General features: G+C 65.5%; 2 protein-coding genes across 3 annotated transcripts; one reads left to right on the top strand and one right to left on the bottom strand.

Annotated features, from left to right (window-relative positions):
* The first annotated feature begins 450 nt into the window (after positions 1–450).
* On the top strand, positions 451–7,404 carry TINAGL1 (tubulointerstitial nephritis antigen like 1). The gene is made up of 11 exons (XM_086626257.1): positions 451–763; positions 1,595–1,658; positions 3,476–3,568; positions 3,663–3,777; positions 4,799–4,922; positions 5,051–5,201; positions 5,416–5,599; positions 5,889–5,934; positions 6,416–6,539; positions 7,052–7,097; positions 7,264–7,404. The coding sequence occupies exons 1-11, from the start codon at positions 451–453 to the stop codon at positions 7,402–7,404; spliced, it is 1,401 nt and encodes a 466-aa protein (XP_086482383.1).
* A 2,690-nt stretch (positions 7,405–10,094) lies between these two features.
* On the bottom strand, positions 10,095–13,296 carry PEF1 (penta-EF-hand domain containing 1). 2 transcript variants are annotated; one of them, XM_086626269.1, is made up of 5 exons: positions 13,273–13,296; positions 12,955–13,102; positions 12,359–12,514; positions 11,680–11,823; positions 10,095–11,094 (listed from the first exon to the last, which is right to left on the bottom strand). In XM_086626269.1, exons 1-5 carry the CDS (start codon positions 13,291–13,293, stop codon positions 10,865–10,867), a joined length of 699 nt encoding a protein of 232 aa, XP_086482395.1. In that variant the 5' UTR covers positions 13,294–13,296; the 3' UTR covers positions 10,095–10,864. The 2 variants fall into 2 exon arrangements, with proteins under 2 accessions (XP_086482395.1, XP_086482394.1); XM_086626268.1 differs by having other exon boundaries at positions 12,877–13,102; positions 13,273–13,293.
* Positions 13,297–14,121: the final 825 nt, after the last annotated feature.

Raw genomic sequence — 14,121 nt, 5'->3', positions numbered from 1 at the left:
TGGGCGCTCATCGCACCGGCCGCGCCTCCGCGGCGGCGGGGACCGGGACCGGGGCAGCCCCCCCGGGTGCCCTGGGGGGGGCCCGTTCCGCTGAGGTTTAGCATCCGGAGCGGGGTTTAAGGTGTGGGTGGGCACCGCGCCTCTCGACCACCCGGGGAGTGGGCACCCGGGGGGGCGGCCGGTGTTTTGGGGCATCGCGCTGCGGGTTCCCGCAGCCGGGGTGGTCGCAAGGGGAGTTAAGAAACCTGAAGATTTTGAGCGCCCCGGGGGAGGGCAGGGAAAGGGCGAGGTGCCCCTGGGGGGGGCTCGGTGGTGGGGGCTGGCCGGGGTGGGCGACCCAGCTGGATGGGGCTGGCGTAGGGTGGCGGAGATGCCACATTCCCACAGGATCCCTAGCTGCCCCCCACCCGCTCACTGCCCTCCCTCTGCAGCGGCTGCAGGTCTGGGGACATGGCTGGCAACATGCGCCTGCTGCGGGCCCTGCTCTGCCTCTGGCTGCTGCCCGAGGCGGCCCTGGCTTCACGGGCACGCACCCGCCGGGAGCTGGCCCCCGGCTTGTACGAGCATGGGGTCTACGATGCCAGTGGGTCCTACTGCCAGCGAGGGGACGTCTGCTGCCACGGCCGCGACGACGCCTGCACGGTGCCCTACCACGACACCCTCTGCTACTGCGACCTCTTCTGCAACCGCACCGTCTCTGACTGCTGCCCGGACTTCTGGGACTACTGCCTGGGCATCCCGGCCCCCTTCCCCAAAGCCTCAGGTGAGGCAGCCCCCAGCCCAGCTGGGCAGGGGTCTGTGGGTGCCAGGGGTTGGCCCTGGGGTGCCTGATGTGCTGTGTGATGCCGCTGGTGCCCCTCGTAAGGGATGCAGCTGGACGTGGCACCTCACAGCCACGGAGTCTTGACCCCTCGGAGCTGGGGAAACTCACGCAAAGTGGCTGGACTGGGGTTGGGCTCCCAAGAACAGGGCTGGGAGCAGCCCATGGCCCCACAGCAGGTCCCCTGCACCTCCCCACGGACAGGGCAGTGTGGGACAGGAGAGCAGAGGGGCAGATCCAGCGGTGCGTACCTATGGGGCAGAGCAGGGGTGGCAGGGGGGCTCTGTCCCGCCTGCCCCGGTCATGTCTGGGACAGGCGGATGCTGGCCCTGACTTAACCCGCGCGGCAGCTGGGGCGGGCAGGGCGGACGGGGGCAAGAGGGGGGCACGGGCAGCCCCCGCCGCGTAGCACAAGGCTCTCTAAGAAGTCCCTGCAGAGCAGAGCCAGTGCCTGGGTACAACTGGCCCCTTTATCCCTGTCCCGCCAGACTGTGTGTGCGAGGCTGGCTCTGCTCGGCAGCCCCACGGTTAACCCTCCCGGCACCAAGCCAGTCCTGCTCCCACCCTGCACCATGGGCTGCGAGTCGGTCCCCATCATGCCCCAGCTGGATGGGCACGCAGGTCTGGAGGTGCCGAGCTGCAGCCAGGCACCTGCCTGGCTCTAAGGACCACATTTATTTTCCTCTTGGCATTCCCACACCGGAGCCATGGGGCTGCCAGCGGGACCCCCAGTGCAGAGGTGTGCTCACCAGGGCTCTCCCCTCTCCCATTCAGGCTGTGCCCGCGCTGGCCGCAACTACCCCACCGGAGCCACGTACCGGGAGAACTGCAACCTGTGGTGAGTGCCTCTGCGCTCCCCGTGCCATGTGGGCACCGCCAGCTTGGTGCCAGCATGCTGTCTGCACAGAGGAAGGGGCGTCGGGGGGCCTGTGAGCGCCAGGGCTGCCCGCAGCCGGCTCGGCGGGAGCACGGGGCCCGAGCTGGGTGGTGGGAGCCGGTGCCAAATGCCTTTGCTCTGGCATATTCGGAGTGGAGAGCCCGGGGCCTTGAGCCCCTCCCAAATTTCAGCACATGCCTTTGTGGGAGCCGCTTGCTCCACCAGGTTAGCGTGCGGCCAGGCTGGCTGCGGGCTGCCAAACAGGGGCCCGGCACTGCCGGGGCATTTCTGGCCATGTCGGTCCAAGTCCAGCTTGCCCAAGCCTGATGGGACACGTCGGCAGCCAGCAGCCGTGGCGGCTCTGTGCCAGGTGGCCAGAATCCGGCCCCGCAGCCTGCCCCGGTGCGCCAGGAGCGCGCTGTTGGCATTTAGCAAGCAGCGTGGGGTTTATCTGGAAACGGCTGCGGTGGTATTAATGGCATCCCGGAGGTGGGGGATTGGGGAACCTGCGGGCACAGATCTGCCTGTCGACAAGGAGCAAACACAGCGGGGCTGGCTGCCTCGCAGCGATGCGGCAGATAAGGGAAATCAAAGGCTCCGTCGGGGATGTGTGTGCGAGGGCATGAGCACGTGTGTGAGCACGTGTGTGCAGGTGTGGGAGCTGGAGCTGAAGGTGAAAAGCCAACCCGATCCCTCCCCAAAGCCCCGATGTTGCCCGGCATTTCTCTGGGACTGTGGCACGGGGGCATGCAGGGCTGGTGGCAATTTCGGGGAAGGTCAAGGTCCCCGAGCCTGCACTTGGATGACTTGTCCCAGCTGCTGGGAAGCATCCCTTCCCCAGAAGTGCTGGCCCCCAGGGGCTGAGGCTCTTCTGCCAAAACCCTCCTCCCCTGCGCTTGGTGCCTGGAGAGCAGCGATTCATGCAGCACTTCACCCCAGACCTCATTCCTACCCAGCTCCCACGGGGCCTCGGGGGTTGGCAGGGGCCAAACGCGATGCTGGGGTGAAGCAGAGGGGGCTGCTGTGGGCACCCAGCTGTCTGCACCCCGAGGTGGGAGTCCCCAAGGAGCTATCAGCTGGATGCGGGGTCACCGGCGCAGCGCTGGGAGCACTCAGGGATGGGGAAGGGGCGAGTGCTGGGGTGCAGGTGCCACCGGCAGGATCGGGGCCGCAATGGCAGGACACGGCTTGGGCCTCGCATGGCTCCTTAAAAGGGAAGAGCGTGCCGGGAGCTCGGCGGGCGGGCAGGAGGGAGCATGCCAAGCATTGCTCGCCGTGCAGGGGGAGCACAGCCCAGAGCTCCCCAGGGGAACCCGGACCCAGCACATCACCCTCCCAGCCCCACATTTCCCCATGGGTGCTGCAGGGCTCCTGGCTAACCTGGCTGGAGTGGCTTGCCCTGGTGGGGGGGCAGCCAGCCCCGAATCCCCTCCCCGGGCTGGCATCCAAGCCCTGCTCTGAAGTCTGCAGGTCTGGCTGCTTTTCAGCTGATTTTCTGTCCCATGCTCTGGCTGACCTCCGGGCTCCTGCGGGGACCGGGGCGGGGGGGTGTTCAGCCCCCAGGGCCATGCAGACGGCTGCCCACAACTCCTGGCCCAGCTTCACCCCATCCCAAGGTGCCAAGCCACGGTGTGACCCCCATACCCCAGTACAGAAGCATCCTTGGCCCCTTGCTGGCTGCCCATGATGGCAGGGGGTCCCCAGCTTGGGAGGGGCAGCACCCAAGGTCACTGTCCCTCCCCAGCTGACTGTCCCCTCTGGTGCCATCCCCTCTGCAGCACTTGTGTCCCCGGTGGGCAGTGGCAGTGTGAGGATCATGCCTGCCTGATGGACGGGGAGCTGATCGACGCCATCAACAGGGGCAATTACGGGTAAGGACCGGGCACAGGGAGGGTGGGGAAAGGATCCTTCAGCCCTTGGTGGTTTTCAGGGCACCCCTGAGCTGTGCTCCCTCCTCTCATGCAGCTGGAGAGCCACCAACTACAGCCAGTTTTGGGGCATGACGCTGGAGGATGGGATTCGGTACCGCCTGGGCACATTCCGGCCCTCTCCCACTGTCATGAACATGAACGAGATGCACGTGAGTCGCCACAGATGCAACAGGAAACTGAGGCACGCCAAGAGTTGAGCCTGCCTGTCCCATGGCTGGACCCAATGATTCACCATTCCCTTGGCTAACGATGTCCTCGCCATGTCCCTATCCCTGGGAAGGGGCTCTGCAGCCGGGGGGAGAAAGGGAAGGGGCCGTGATGGGTGGGTGCCACGCACAGCCCTTGTGTTTGGAGACAGCAGCTCAGCAAATTCCCCCTGACAATCCCCCGGCGGCCAGTGTTGTTTTTTCCCCCGCTCCTCCGTGCTGGTTTCCCATCGGAAAGCCAGCCCCGCAGCTGCTGAGTCGGCAGAGCCGGCTGCGCCAGCGCTCTGCGAGCGAGGCGCCTCCGCCTGCCCTCGGGCTGCACCTGAAACTGGTGCCCCCACTGGGGGCGGGCAGCAGCCGGGGGTCCCATGGGTGCTGTCGGGGAGCGAGCGTCATGTGTGGTGCACGCCCAGCGCTGTGGCCTTGACTCCCGGCGAGGTTTAATTTTAGTGCTTCCTGCACTGGGATAAGCCGGGTGTCACGGCCGCGTCCTCCCCAGGAAGGCTGAGCTGTGCACGGCCGGGGTGGGGGCACCATGTCCAGCGGAAAGGCTGGACGTGAGTCAGCGGCCAGGCAAGGGCCGGTCAGAGGCCACAATGAGGGGCTCGAGGCACCCAGTGCCATGCACTTGTGACAGGACAGCTGGGGTCCGATACCGGACACTTGGTGCTGTTGTTGTATAGGAGCCACTGGGGTTGAGAAGCCCAAATTTAGGGAAAGGTGAGGGATGTGACTCCTCTGGGACAAGGGGGCACCCGAATCCCAGTCACACTCGGCCAGGGCTATGGATGTCCCTGTTCCGAGGGACCCTGCAGTGGGGCTGGGGGATGCGAGCGCTGGCTGGGGGCCACGGCTCTGAGGATGCTCCAGGAGCTGCTGGGGATGGGCTGCTGCGAGTGGTGGGGAAGGAGCAGGGAGTCTGTGTGCAGTGAGCACCCCTCATGCCTCGGCTCTGCCTCCGCAGATGAACATGGACTCCAACGAGGTGCTGCCCCGCCACTTCGACGCAGCCGCGAAGTGGCCCGGGATGATCCATGAGCCCTTGGACCAGGGCAACTGCGCCGGCTCCTGGGCCTTCTCCACGGCGGGTGAGACGGGACAGGACGGGATGGGGTGGCCGGTGGGGACAGGAACTAAACCTGCTGCTGCGGGGCCAGGGAGTGGGACAGGACCCCGGGGAGCAGCCGCTGCTCCCTGACCCCCTGCTCGCTCCCAGCCGTCGCCTCGGACCGCATCTCCATCCACTCCATGGGACACATGACGCCCGCCCTGTCACCCCAAAATCTCCTGTCCTGTGACACCCGCAACCAGCGGGGCTGCAGCGGGGGCCGGCTGGATGGTGCCTGGTGGTACCTCCGCAGGCGAGGGTGAGTGGGGACGGGACGGGATGGGACGGGACGGGGGGATGGAGGCTGCCCTGGTGCTGGGGTGGGATAAGGGGGTTCAAGGCTCACCTGGGGAGAACCCTTGGGCAGGCAGGGACCGAGGGCTGCCAGCGCAGAGGGGTTTGGGGATGGGGATAGGGATGGCGATGGAGCCGAGTGGTCCTTCCCCTCCTCATGTCCTTGTCCCTCTGCCCAGGGTGGTGACGGACGAGTGCTACCCCTTCACCAGCCAGGAGAGCCAGCCGGCGGCACCGCCCTGCATGATGCACAGCCGCTCCACGGGCAGGGGCAAGCGGCAGGCGACGGCACGCTGCCCCAACCCCCAGACCCACGCCAACCACATCTACCAGTCCACCCCCGCCTACCGCCTCTCCTCCAGCGTGAGTGCCCACGGGACGGGGATGGGATGGGCCGAGCCGCCAGCGTGGGCGAAGCAGGAGCCGTTCGGCATGGGGAGCGGGAAGGGGCTTGGCTTGGGGTGGTTTGCCTGGGAAAGCCGAGTTTGGAAATAAAGCCGGGAAAAACCCGCTGCGGAGCCCCCAGGGGAGCCGCTTCCCCACCCAGCATCTCCACAGCACCCACCCGTGGGTGCCAAAACGCCTCCCCAGGGAGCGGGGAGGGCAGTGCTGGGGGTCCCGGCCCCGGTATCATCCGGCTCCATTCTTGTAGGAGAAGGAGATCATGAAGGAGCTGCTGGAGAACGGCCCTGTGCAAGGTAGGGAGCCGGTGGGGGCACCCCACCCGCATACCCCGAAGCTGGGTGCTGCGACGGCCGGGGGGGATGAGTTGGGTGGGGGAAGCTGCTCTGCCTGGGGCTGGGGGCCAGGGTGGGAGCCAGGATCCCCCACCCCGGCTGCTCTCCCTGGCTAATGTCGAGCCACGTGCCCGGGCAGCACCGTGCTCTTGCCAGCCGCGGGGTGCCCGTCATGCTGCCCTTGTTGCTCATTAACTCCGGAGATTTAATCTCTGTCTTGGCAGTTGATTTTGGTTTACTTCATTTCTTTTAATCTTCCTCTGAGTCTGGTCACATCGCCCGGGGGAGGAGCTGGCTGCCACCTTTGCTCCCCCTGGGTGATGCCCTGTGTCCCTGGTGCCCGTATCCTCTGCTGTGGGGGAGGAGGAGCCCTGGGAGCTCAGTCCCCTGTCCCCCGGGGGGGCATGGCCGGTGTCACCAAACCCTCTCCCCCTGCCCCCAGCCATCCTGGAGGTGCACGAGGATTTCTTCATGTACAAGAGTGGGATCTATCGGCACACGCCGGTGGCCGAGGGGAAGGGCCCGAAGCATCAGCGACATGGGACCCACTCAGTGAAAATCACCGGGTAAGTGGGGGGCTCAGGGGGGCTCAGGGGGTGCGGAGAGCCCTGCTCCGGGTGGGAGAACCGTTCTCTTTGGGGGAGGAAAGGTATCCCCTTCCTCCAGGGAGTGGAAGTGGGAAGGGAAGGATGGGGCAGGGCGTGATGGTGGGGAGCCTTGCCAGGGGCCGATGGCAGCCCCGGGGCTGTGGCCACAAGTGACATGAGCGTGCGGTGCTCAGCCCCCTCAAAGGAGGGACGTGGGCTGGAGGTGCAGAGCCCAAGGAGGGGAGCAGGGCCGGCCACCCTGTGCCGGCCACCCTGTGCCGGCGGCTTCCTTCCTTCTCCCCATGGCTAAATATACCTGCCTGTGTTCCGGGAGCGGACGTAAATACCTCGGGCTGGCCCTCAGGGACGTGCTGGGGCCAGGAAGCGAGCGGGGTCTACAGCACCCTGCTGTCATGGTGCTGGGGGGTGATGTCTGCAGCCCAAGGGGGTGCCGGGTGACCCCCGCTCACCATCCTGCCCTCCTGCTGCAGGTGGGGAGAAGAGCAGCTGCCTGATGGCCAGACCCAAAAGTACTGGGTGAGTGTTGGTGGGTGTCACGAGTTTGTTGGGGCTCAGTCATGGGGGTGGGTGGTCACAAGTGCTGCTTTCCCATGCCCAAATGGGATCCAGCGACAGGTTGGGGCGGGGAGGGGGTTCAGCTGGGCCACCCAGTGCTGAGCCGTGTCCCGTGTCCCCTCTGCAGACTGCGGCCAACTCCTGGGGCACGGCATGGGGCGAGGGCGGCCACTTCCGCATCGCCCGCGGCATCAATGAGTGCGAGGTGGAGACCTTCGTGGTGGGCGTCTGGGGCCGTGTCAGCATGGAGGACATGCCCCACAAGTGAGCACCCCGCTGCCCACGGCCCTCCCACCCCAGGGCCCCCCCAGCCCCACAGATGTCCTCATCCCTACGACAGCCCTGCCCAGCACTGCAGCCCCTCCGTCCCCTCCTGGGGTCACCCATGGGGTGGGACCCTCACGCAGCCCCCCTTCCACGGGGCAGGGGGATGGGACTGTCCCCCGGGTCCCCATCCCCCGGGGGCCGTGTGCCCCCACTGTGCTGACGCGGCGGCTGGGTGCAGTGGCGCGTGCACGGGGCGTGCGGCCGGGGGTGCCCCAGGGCCCGTCTCGCATCCCGTGGGATTTACCCACTAATCCCCCTGCCCGGGGCTTGGCTGGGCTTTGGTGGCAGCCGAGGGCTCTTCAAAGGCAGCCGCCCCCCATCCCACCCAGCCGGCGCTGGTGGCTTCACCACCCTCCTCCCAGCGCAGGCGAGCACAGGGCTGGGGGAGCTCTGCAGCGGGATCCCCAGGGGTCCTGCACCCCCATATCTGCCCCCACACACCCCCTCACTCCAGGCATCCCCTGGACCTTGAGGGATAAGATGCCCCAGCAGTGCCCCGGGGGGTTCAGCCGTGTTCCCAGGGCTGGAGGAGCCCCGAGCTGGGGGCTGCTCGCTGGAGAGTGGGCTGGGGTCCCCACCGTCCCCCCCCTGCCCGTCCCTATGGTGCTATGGCCCCTGCCACCCCCCTGGGGACTGCGGAGACAGAGGAAGGCTCAGCCCCACGGCATCCCTCTCCCGGTAGGGCCACAATTGGGGACCACGCAGCAGCACAGCCCAGGCCCCCCTGCCCCTTCCCCGCCCCCCTCCCACCCTGGGCTGTACTTTTAAGACTTTTTGTATTTATTTTGCTTTTTATTATTTGTAAATAAATAAATGAAGCCTCATTACCAGGAGGGTCTGCTCCTTCCCCAGCCCCACTCAGTAAGGGGGGGGGAGTGTGGCCTCACTGTCCCCAGCCTACCCAGTCCCAGGGAGGGGGACCCTGCCACGGCCCCAGGAAGGGCTGCGGGATGAGATAAGACCCCGCTCATTGTGCACCTTCCGGCCCCGCCGGCTCCCTGTGACTGCGGCCAGGCCGGCGGCCAGCACCGGACCCACCATGGGCACGTGCAGCCACACAGGCCACTGCAGCTGCCACCGTGGCCAGGAGTGCCACTGCGGCCACCCCACAGACAGGAGTACCACTGCAGCCACTTCACAGCCGGGAGTGCCACCGTGGCCAGGAGTGCCACTGAGGCCACCAAAGCCATTGCAGTTGTCCTGCAGCCAGGAGTGCCACCACAGCCACCCCACAGCCAGGAGTGCCACTGTAGCCACCCAGACCACTGCAGTTGTCCTGCAGCCAGGTGTGCCACCGCAGCTACCCGGCAGCCAGACGTGCCAATGCAGCCAGGAGTGCCATCGTGGCCACCAGTGCCACTGCAGTCCTCCCACAGCCACGAGAGCCACCGCAGCCCCCCAGGCCACCGCAGCAGGACCACGGGAGGGGTGGGGAGAGCTGAGCTGGCCCGTGGCGAGGACAAGTGTTGCTTTTTTTCAAAATGTTATTTATTTCTATTCTCTCCTCGCTGCCGCCCGCCCCGCAGCGCCCGGACCGGGCACCGCCCGCTGCGGAGCGCGGCGACACCTGGCGGCGACAGCCCGGGACAGGCGGGTGTGAGCAGCGACACCGGGACACGGAGAATCATAGCATCATAGACTGGTTTGGGTTGGAAGGGACCTCAAAGATCATCCAGTTCCAACCCCCCTGCCACGGGCAGGGACACCCTCCACTACACCAGGTTGCCCAAAGCCCCATCCAACTTGGCCTTGAGCACTTCCAGGGATGGGGCAGCCACAGCTTCTCTGGGCAATCTGTGCCAGTACCTCAGCACCCTCAGAGTGAAAAATGTTCCAGCCCTCAGAAGAGAGGGAGAGAGACAGACACACGTGTGTGTGTGTGTATAGACATGCAAACACACACAGATATATGCACACTCACATACAGAGATGTATATATACACACACACACAGAGGGAGAGACATACACACCCCCCATCATCCCCGGTGCTGACAACAGCCCAGGCCAGGCGGGGTGACAGCTGCAGTGCGGGTGACAGCACGGGGAGGGGGGCACCAGCTCCTGCCACCTCTGCTTCAAACCCCTCCGCAAAGCCGGGCAGCTCTGACTCAACAGGAGACCACGAGAGGTATTGTTGGAACGCTGGGCGATGCTCTAGAACAAAAAGTCCTGCCTTTGGCTGCAGCCGAGGAAAACACCGACATCTGGTTATTGCTTCGGAACGCACCAGATAAGTTACTCGCTGGTTTAACTATTTTCTTACCTGAAAATTCCTTTAAATATGTAACAGCAACGCGTCTCTCAAAAAGCATCTCTGACATTTCTCATCGAGGCCAATTAAAGGATAATCACCTGGACATCACTTCAAAACTACAGGAAAAAACACCTTTGTGTTGGTTAAATCTTTACTTGTATCTCAGCAGGAGACGCCGGCACCTGATTTTCTGTAAGTTGACATGAAACACGTTAAGAACAAACTTCAGGAAAGCGTTATTGAGCTCTGGGAGCAGCGCCCAGAGCAGGGCTGTGGGCGCAGGAGGGGGACGTGGCCTGTGGCGGGTGACACGGGGTGGGCCAGCGTCCCCACGAGCTGCTCGGCAAACACGAACCACGCTGCGGCCAGCGCACATCACCTTTTATTCAAAAGCTGTAAAAATAACCTCTAAACCATTTCTTAAGCTCTAAACCGTTTCTGAGTTTGGCTTCAGCAGACAGAGACAAACCAAAAGACATTGGCAATAAGGGGGGGGGGTTGATGATCCTGCGTGTGATGGCAGCAACATGGCCCATTCCGGCAGCCCGCAGAGAGATGGGGCACAGACCCCCCAGGAAAGCCGGAGCATTTCCAGCACAGTTGAGAGCTGGATGTGCTCCTAGTGAGGAAGAGCTGTCTGCGAGGCGAGGAAGGATGAGCTCTGCCATCGCTTGGGCCCTTCCTGCTGCTTTTCAAATGGAGGCTCAGCTCTTGGTCACTGGAAAGTCCCCAAAAGCATGCTGAGACTGGGATGTTCCACTGCAGACATCCCACCAAGCAGAGGGACAGCGCAGGTGGCGTGGAACTCTGTTTATGTGTCTGGCGAGGGAAGATCTAAGCGCTCCCTGGGAGGCACGGCACAGGCTTGCTACTGGTTTGGCTGTCCCACCCGTGCCACGGCCCCAGAAGAGCTCCAGTTTGGCATGGAGGCACCCACTGCCATTGAATGGGAACAAGGAATCAAAGCTGGGAGGGACCCAGTGGGCCTCGGGGCTCCTCAGGTGGAGCAGGCTGGAAAGCTGGCCTGGGGGAACAGCTCGCTCTTCAGGAGGCTTGGCTACATCCTGGCACGAGGCCGAGGATGGCAGCTGCTCCCGGAGAGTTTCGCAGGGCTCCCAGCCGGCTCACAGCCCTCGGCCGAGCGCGTCACATCATGCGAGTCACCACCATCGTGAGGAAGTCCTCGTAGCTCAGCCGCACATTGCCCACCAGCCCCGTGTCCTTCTCGCGGAAGGCGTCGGTGGTGCTCTGGAGCTGCATGCAGATCTGAATGAAGCGGTCGAGCTGGATGCCGGGGTTGGAGGATCGCGGGGCGTAGCGGGCCAGCAGCAGCTGGCTGAACTGGGGGCTCAGGTTATAGCCCATCTGGGAGAAAGCTGGGAGCAAGAAACACTCAGATTAAACCTTCCCAATGGGATGCAGAACAACTGTGCCCTCCCTCTCCTGCACTGGCACACACCTCATCTCCCACCACCCCGTGGTGTTCTCTTCCAACGGTGGGTGTGCGCGGGCAGGGCTCTCTGGAGGGAGGAACCGAACCAAGGCACGAATTCCGGACATTTTTCCCCTCCATCAGACACACACGCCCAAGAGTTCCTCCCAGAAAACAGGCTTTAGCCACATGCCATTAGGGGTGGGGGCATCTTGAGTTTCCTTAAGGAAGGAAGTTCATGTCACAGCCCTGCTGTGACTCCTCATCTCCTGCCCCACGGGAAGGCTCAGCGTCAGCTCTGCCACGGCCGGTTTAGCCAGTCCGGCGTGCCCCAGCCCAGGAACAGGCATGGACTGCAGCCATGGCTGTGTGGGAGGCACCCAGGAGCTCAGAGACACCCAGCCCTACTGCAGGGACAGCACCAGGAGGAGTCACCAGGCTGGGCTGGAAATAAACACCAAGCAGAGCCAGACGGCAGTCCCTAAGGAGCTCAGGAAGGGCCAGGCTGGTGGCTCCGCTCCTCTCTCACCTTGCTGGAGCTCGTTGAAGCTGATGGAGCCCGACTGGTCCCTGTCATACTGCTGGAAGAGGTTCTTCCACTGCTGGATGAAGCGCAGCAAGGCTGAGAAGCCGTACACGTCTATGCGTCCCGACCTGGTCTTATCAAACATGTCTGGGGAAGGAGCGAAGAGTGGGAGCAGGATAGTGAGGAGTGGAGGAAGGACACGCTGCAGAAACTCCCAGAGAACTCAGGATCTGCACTGCAGCTCCCCACCACCCAGCTCTGGCCCCAGAAGCCCTTCCTCACCAGGACTGAGATCAACTGGGATCATTCATTCATAAGAGGCCAGCAGAAACAGCACCAAAACCTGATGCTGGGGCAAGCAGGAGAACACTGTGACTCTTCCTCACTACTGGACCTCTCCTTCCCTTTGCTCGCCGGCTTTCTAGGAGCTGGGGACTGCCCGGCCTCATGCAGAGCAGGGGTCCCTTTCCCAGGCTGTGTTTTGGGCCCCTGACTCATGCCCTCCACCAAAAGGGTGCTTGGAGCTGCTCGGTTTGCCCAGAGAGAGTCCAGCTGCCCAGGTAAGTGGTGCTCAAGTAACAGGGGAACGCGGGCTGGGGTGGGCTGCACCCCGACAGAGGCTCTGCTCGAACAGACCAGGCTCAAAAGCAGGGCGGGGGGGGCAGGGAGAGCCCAGACTCACTTATCATCAGCAGGCAGGTCTCGTCGTTGAACGTCGACCAGTTGGAGTTGACCAGCGCGTGCTTCAGCTCCTTCACGGAGATGTACCCGCTGCGATCGGCATCGACCGCCTGGAACCAGGATAAGGCCTCCGGGTCCACGCCCGGGGGGGCATTACCTGCGCAGGGAGAGGCCATCAGTGGCTCTCATGTCCTCTCTGAGAGGTCGCTGGCTGCTCTGTCCCCGGGGACGGCGCACGGGACTGGGGAGTGACCCCTGGAGCTCCCGCCCCATACACCCGCCAGATCGATGTGTGGCTGTGAAGTTTTATTGCTGGTGCTCAGGGCTGCGGCCTCTCCGGCACCTTCCTCCTCCTTCTCCTCCTCCTCAGGATTTTAAAATAATAAACCGAGGCTTTGCGATTTCATCCATTCGGCGAATTCCGCTGAGCTGGGCGAGGGGCAACGAGCCGACCCCTCCCGGCACGGAGCGGGGCCGGGATACAGGCGGGACCGGGCTGGGGAACGCTCCTTCACACACCCACCCCCGTCCCGGGGCCACCCAGGGGCTCCGGTACCCGCCGCAGGAGGGACCCCTCAGACCCGCGGCCCCACTCACCTCCGGGAGCCGCCCCTCCGTAGGGACCGCCGGGCGGGGGCTGTCCGTAGGGCGCCCCGGGCGCTGGCGGCGGCCCCCCGCCGTAGGGAGCACCGGGGTAGGGGCCGGCCGGGGGCGCGCCGGGGGCCTGTCCTGCGCCGGGGAAGCCCTGGGGAGGGGGCAGAGCCGGTGTGCGGCCGGTACCGGGCCTCGCTCCGCGCCGTTGCCCCCCCGCCCCTCACCCCGGCACCCCCTCCGTGCCGCGACCCCCGCCCTGCCGCCCCCGGCGCAGCCCTCGCCCCGGCCCCGGCCCCGGCCCCGGTCCCGCCGCGACCCCACCTGCCCCGGATACGCCGCCATGGCACCGCTACCGCCCCCGCTGGCTCCGCCCCGCCGACGTCAGGGGCGTTGCGCGCACCCATTGGCTGTGGTCGCGCGGAGGCCCCGCCCCCAGGGTGTGGCAGGGCGGCGGGGCGGGGCCGCGCGGGAAGGGCGCGCCCGGAGGAGCCTTAAGGCGGCAACGACGCGTGGGCGGAGCGGGGTGGGGTCCGCCCCGTCCCGCAGGATTCCCGCTGGAGCAGGGCTAGGGATTTCCCCGGGAGCTGGTCCGGGCTCAGTCCGGGCGCAGGGGTGGGATCCCCCTGGAGCAGGGCCAGGATCAGCCTGGGAGTGGGGCTGGGATCCCTCTAGGAGCAGGAGCGGGATTTCCCCGGGAGCTGGTGCGGGATCCTGGCAAAGGCAGGGCCGGGATCAGCCCAGGAGGGGGGCTGGGATCAGCCCAGGAGGGGGGCTGGGATCAGCCCAGGAGCGGGGCTGGGATCAGCCCAGGAGCGGGGCTGGGATCCCCAGGAGCGGGGCTCGGATCCCCCCACCAGGCCCAGGGCCGCGGGGTGGAACGGGGTACTGGGGCACCGTCCCCCGGGCCGGGCTGGCCTCGGGCCCCGCGCACGGGACCGGGGCTCCCGGGCGAGGCGTCCGTGTCCCTCGGGGACAGGACCGGGACGGGGACAGGGACACGGCGGAGCCGAGCGAGGAGGCGGGAGGCGCGGGGGCACCAGCACGGGTGTATTTGGCCGGGCAGGATCCACCTGCCCTTAACGATCGCGACGGAGCTGTACAATACCCGCCCCCCGCGCCCCCCCGCCGGACCGGCGCAGCCCCGGCACAGCGGGGAAACGATATTAACAG

The sequence above is a fragment of the Tauraco erythrolophus genome, chromosome 24 (assembly GCF_009769465.1).
Source record: "Tauraco erythrolophus isolate bTauEry1 chromosome 24, bTauEry1.pri, whole genome shotgun sequence".
Classification (NCBI taxonomy): Eukaryota; Metazoa; Chordata; class Aves; order Musophagiformes; family Musophagidae; genus Tauraco; species Tauraco erythrolophus.
This window is presented reverse-complemented; position numbering and strand designations above follow the sequence as displayed.

What these genes read in the sequence shown, in the direction of transcription:
- TINAGL1 (XM_086626257.1), top strand. Translation starts at nt 451, where the DNA reads ATGGCTGGCAACATGCGCCTGCTGCGGGCCCTGCTCTGCCTCTGGCTG. An exon ending in TGGTACCTCCGCAGGCGAGG is followed by an intron (nt 5,202 to 5,415) that starts GTGAGTGGGGAC and finishes CCCTCTGCCCAG; the next exon opens with GGTGGTGACGGACGAGTGCT. An exon ending in GGAGAACGGCCCTGTGCAAG is followed by an intron (nt 5,935 to 6,415) that starts GTAGGGAGCCGG and finishes CCCTGCCCCCAG; the next exon opens with CCATCCTGGAGGTGCACGAG.
- PEF1 (XM_086626268.1), bottom strand. Translation starts at nt 13,293, where the DNA reads ATGGCGGCGTATCCGGGGCAG. An exon ending in TGGCGGCGTATCCGGGGCAG is followed by an intron (nt 13,103 to 13,272) that starts GTGGGGTCGCGG and finishes CCCCCTCCCCAG; the next exon opens with GGCTTCCCCGGCGCAGGACA. An exon ending in CTTCAACGAGCTCCAGCAAG is followed by an intron (nt 11,095 to 11,679) that starts GTGAGAGAGGAG and finishes TCTTGCTCCCAG; the next exon opens with CTTTCTCCCAGATGGGCTAT.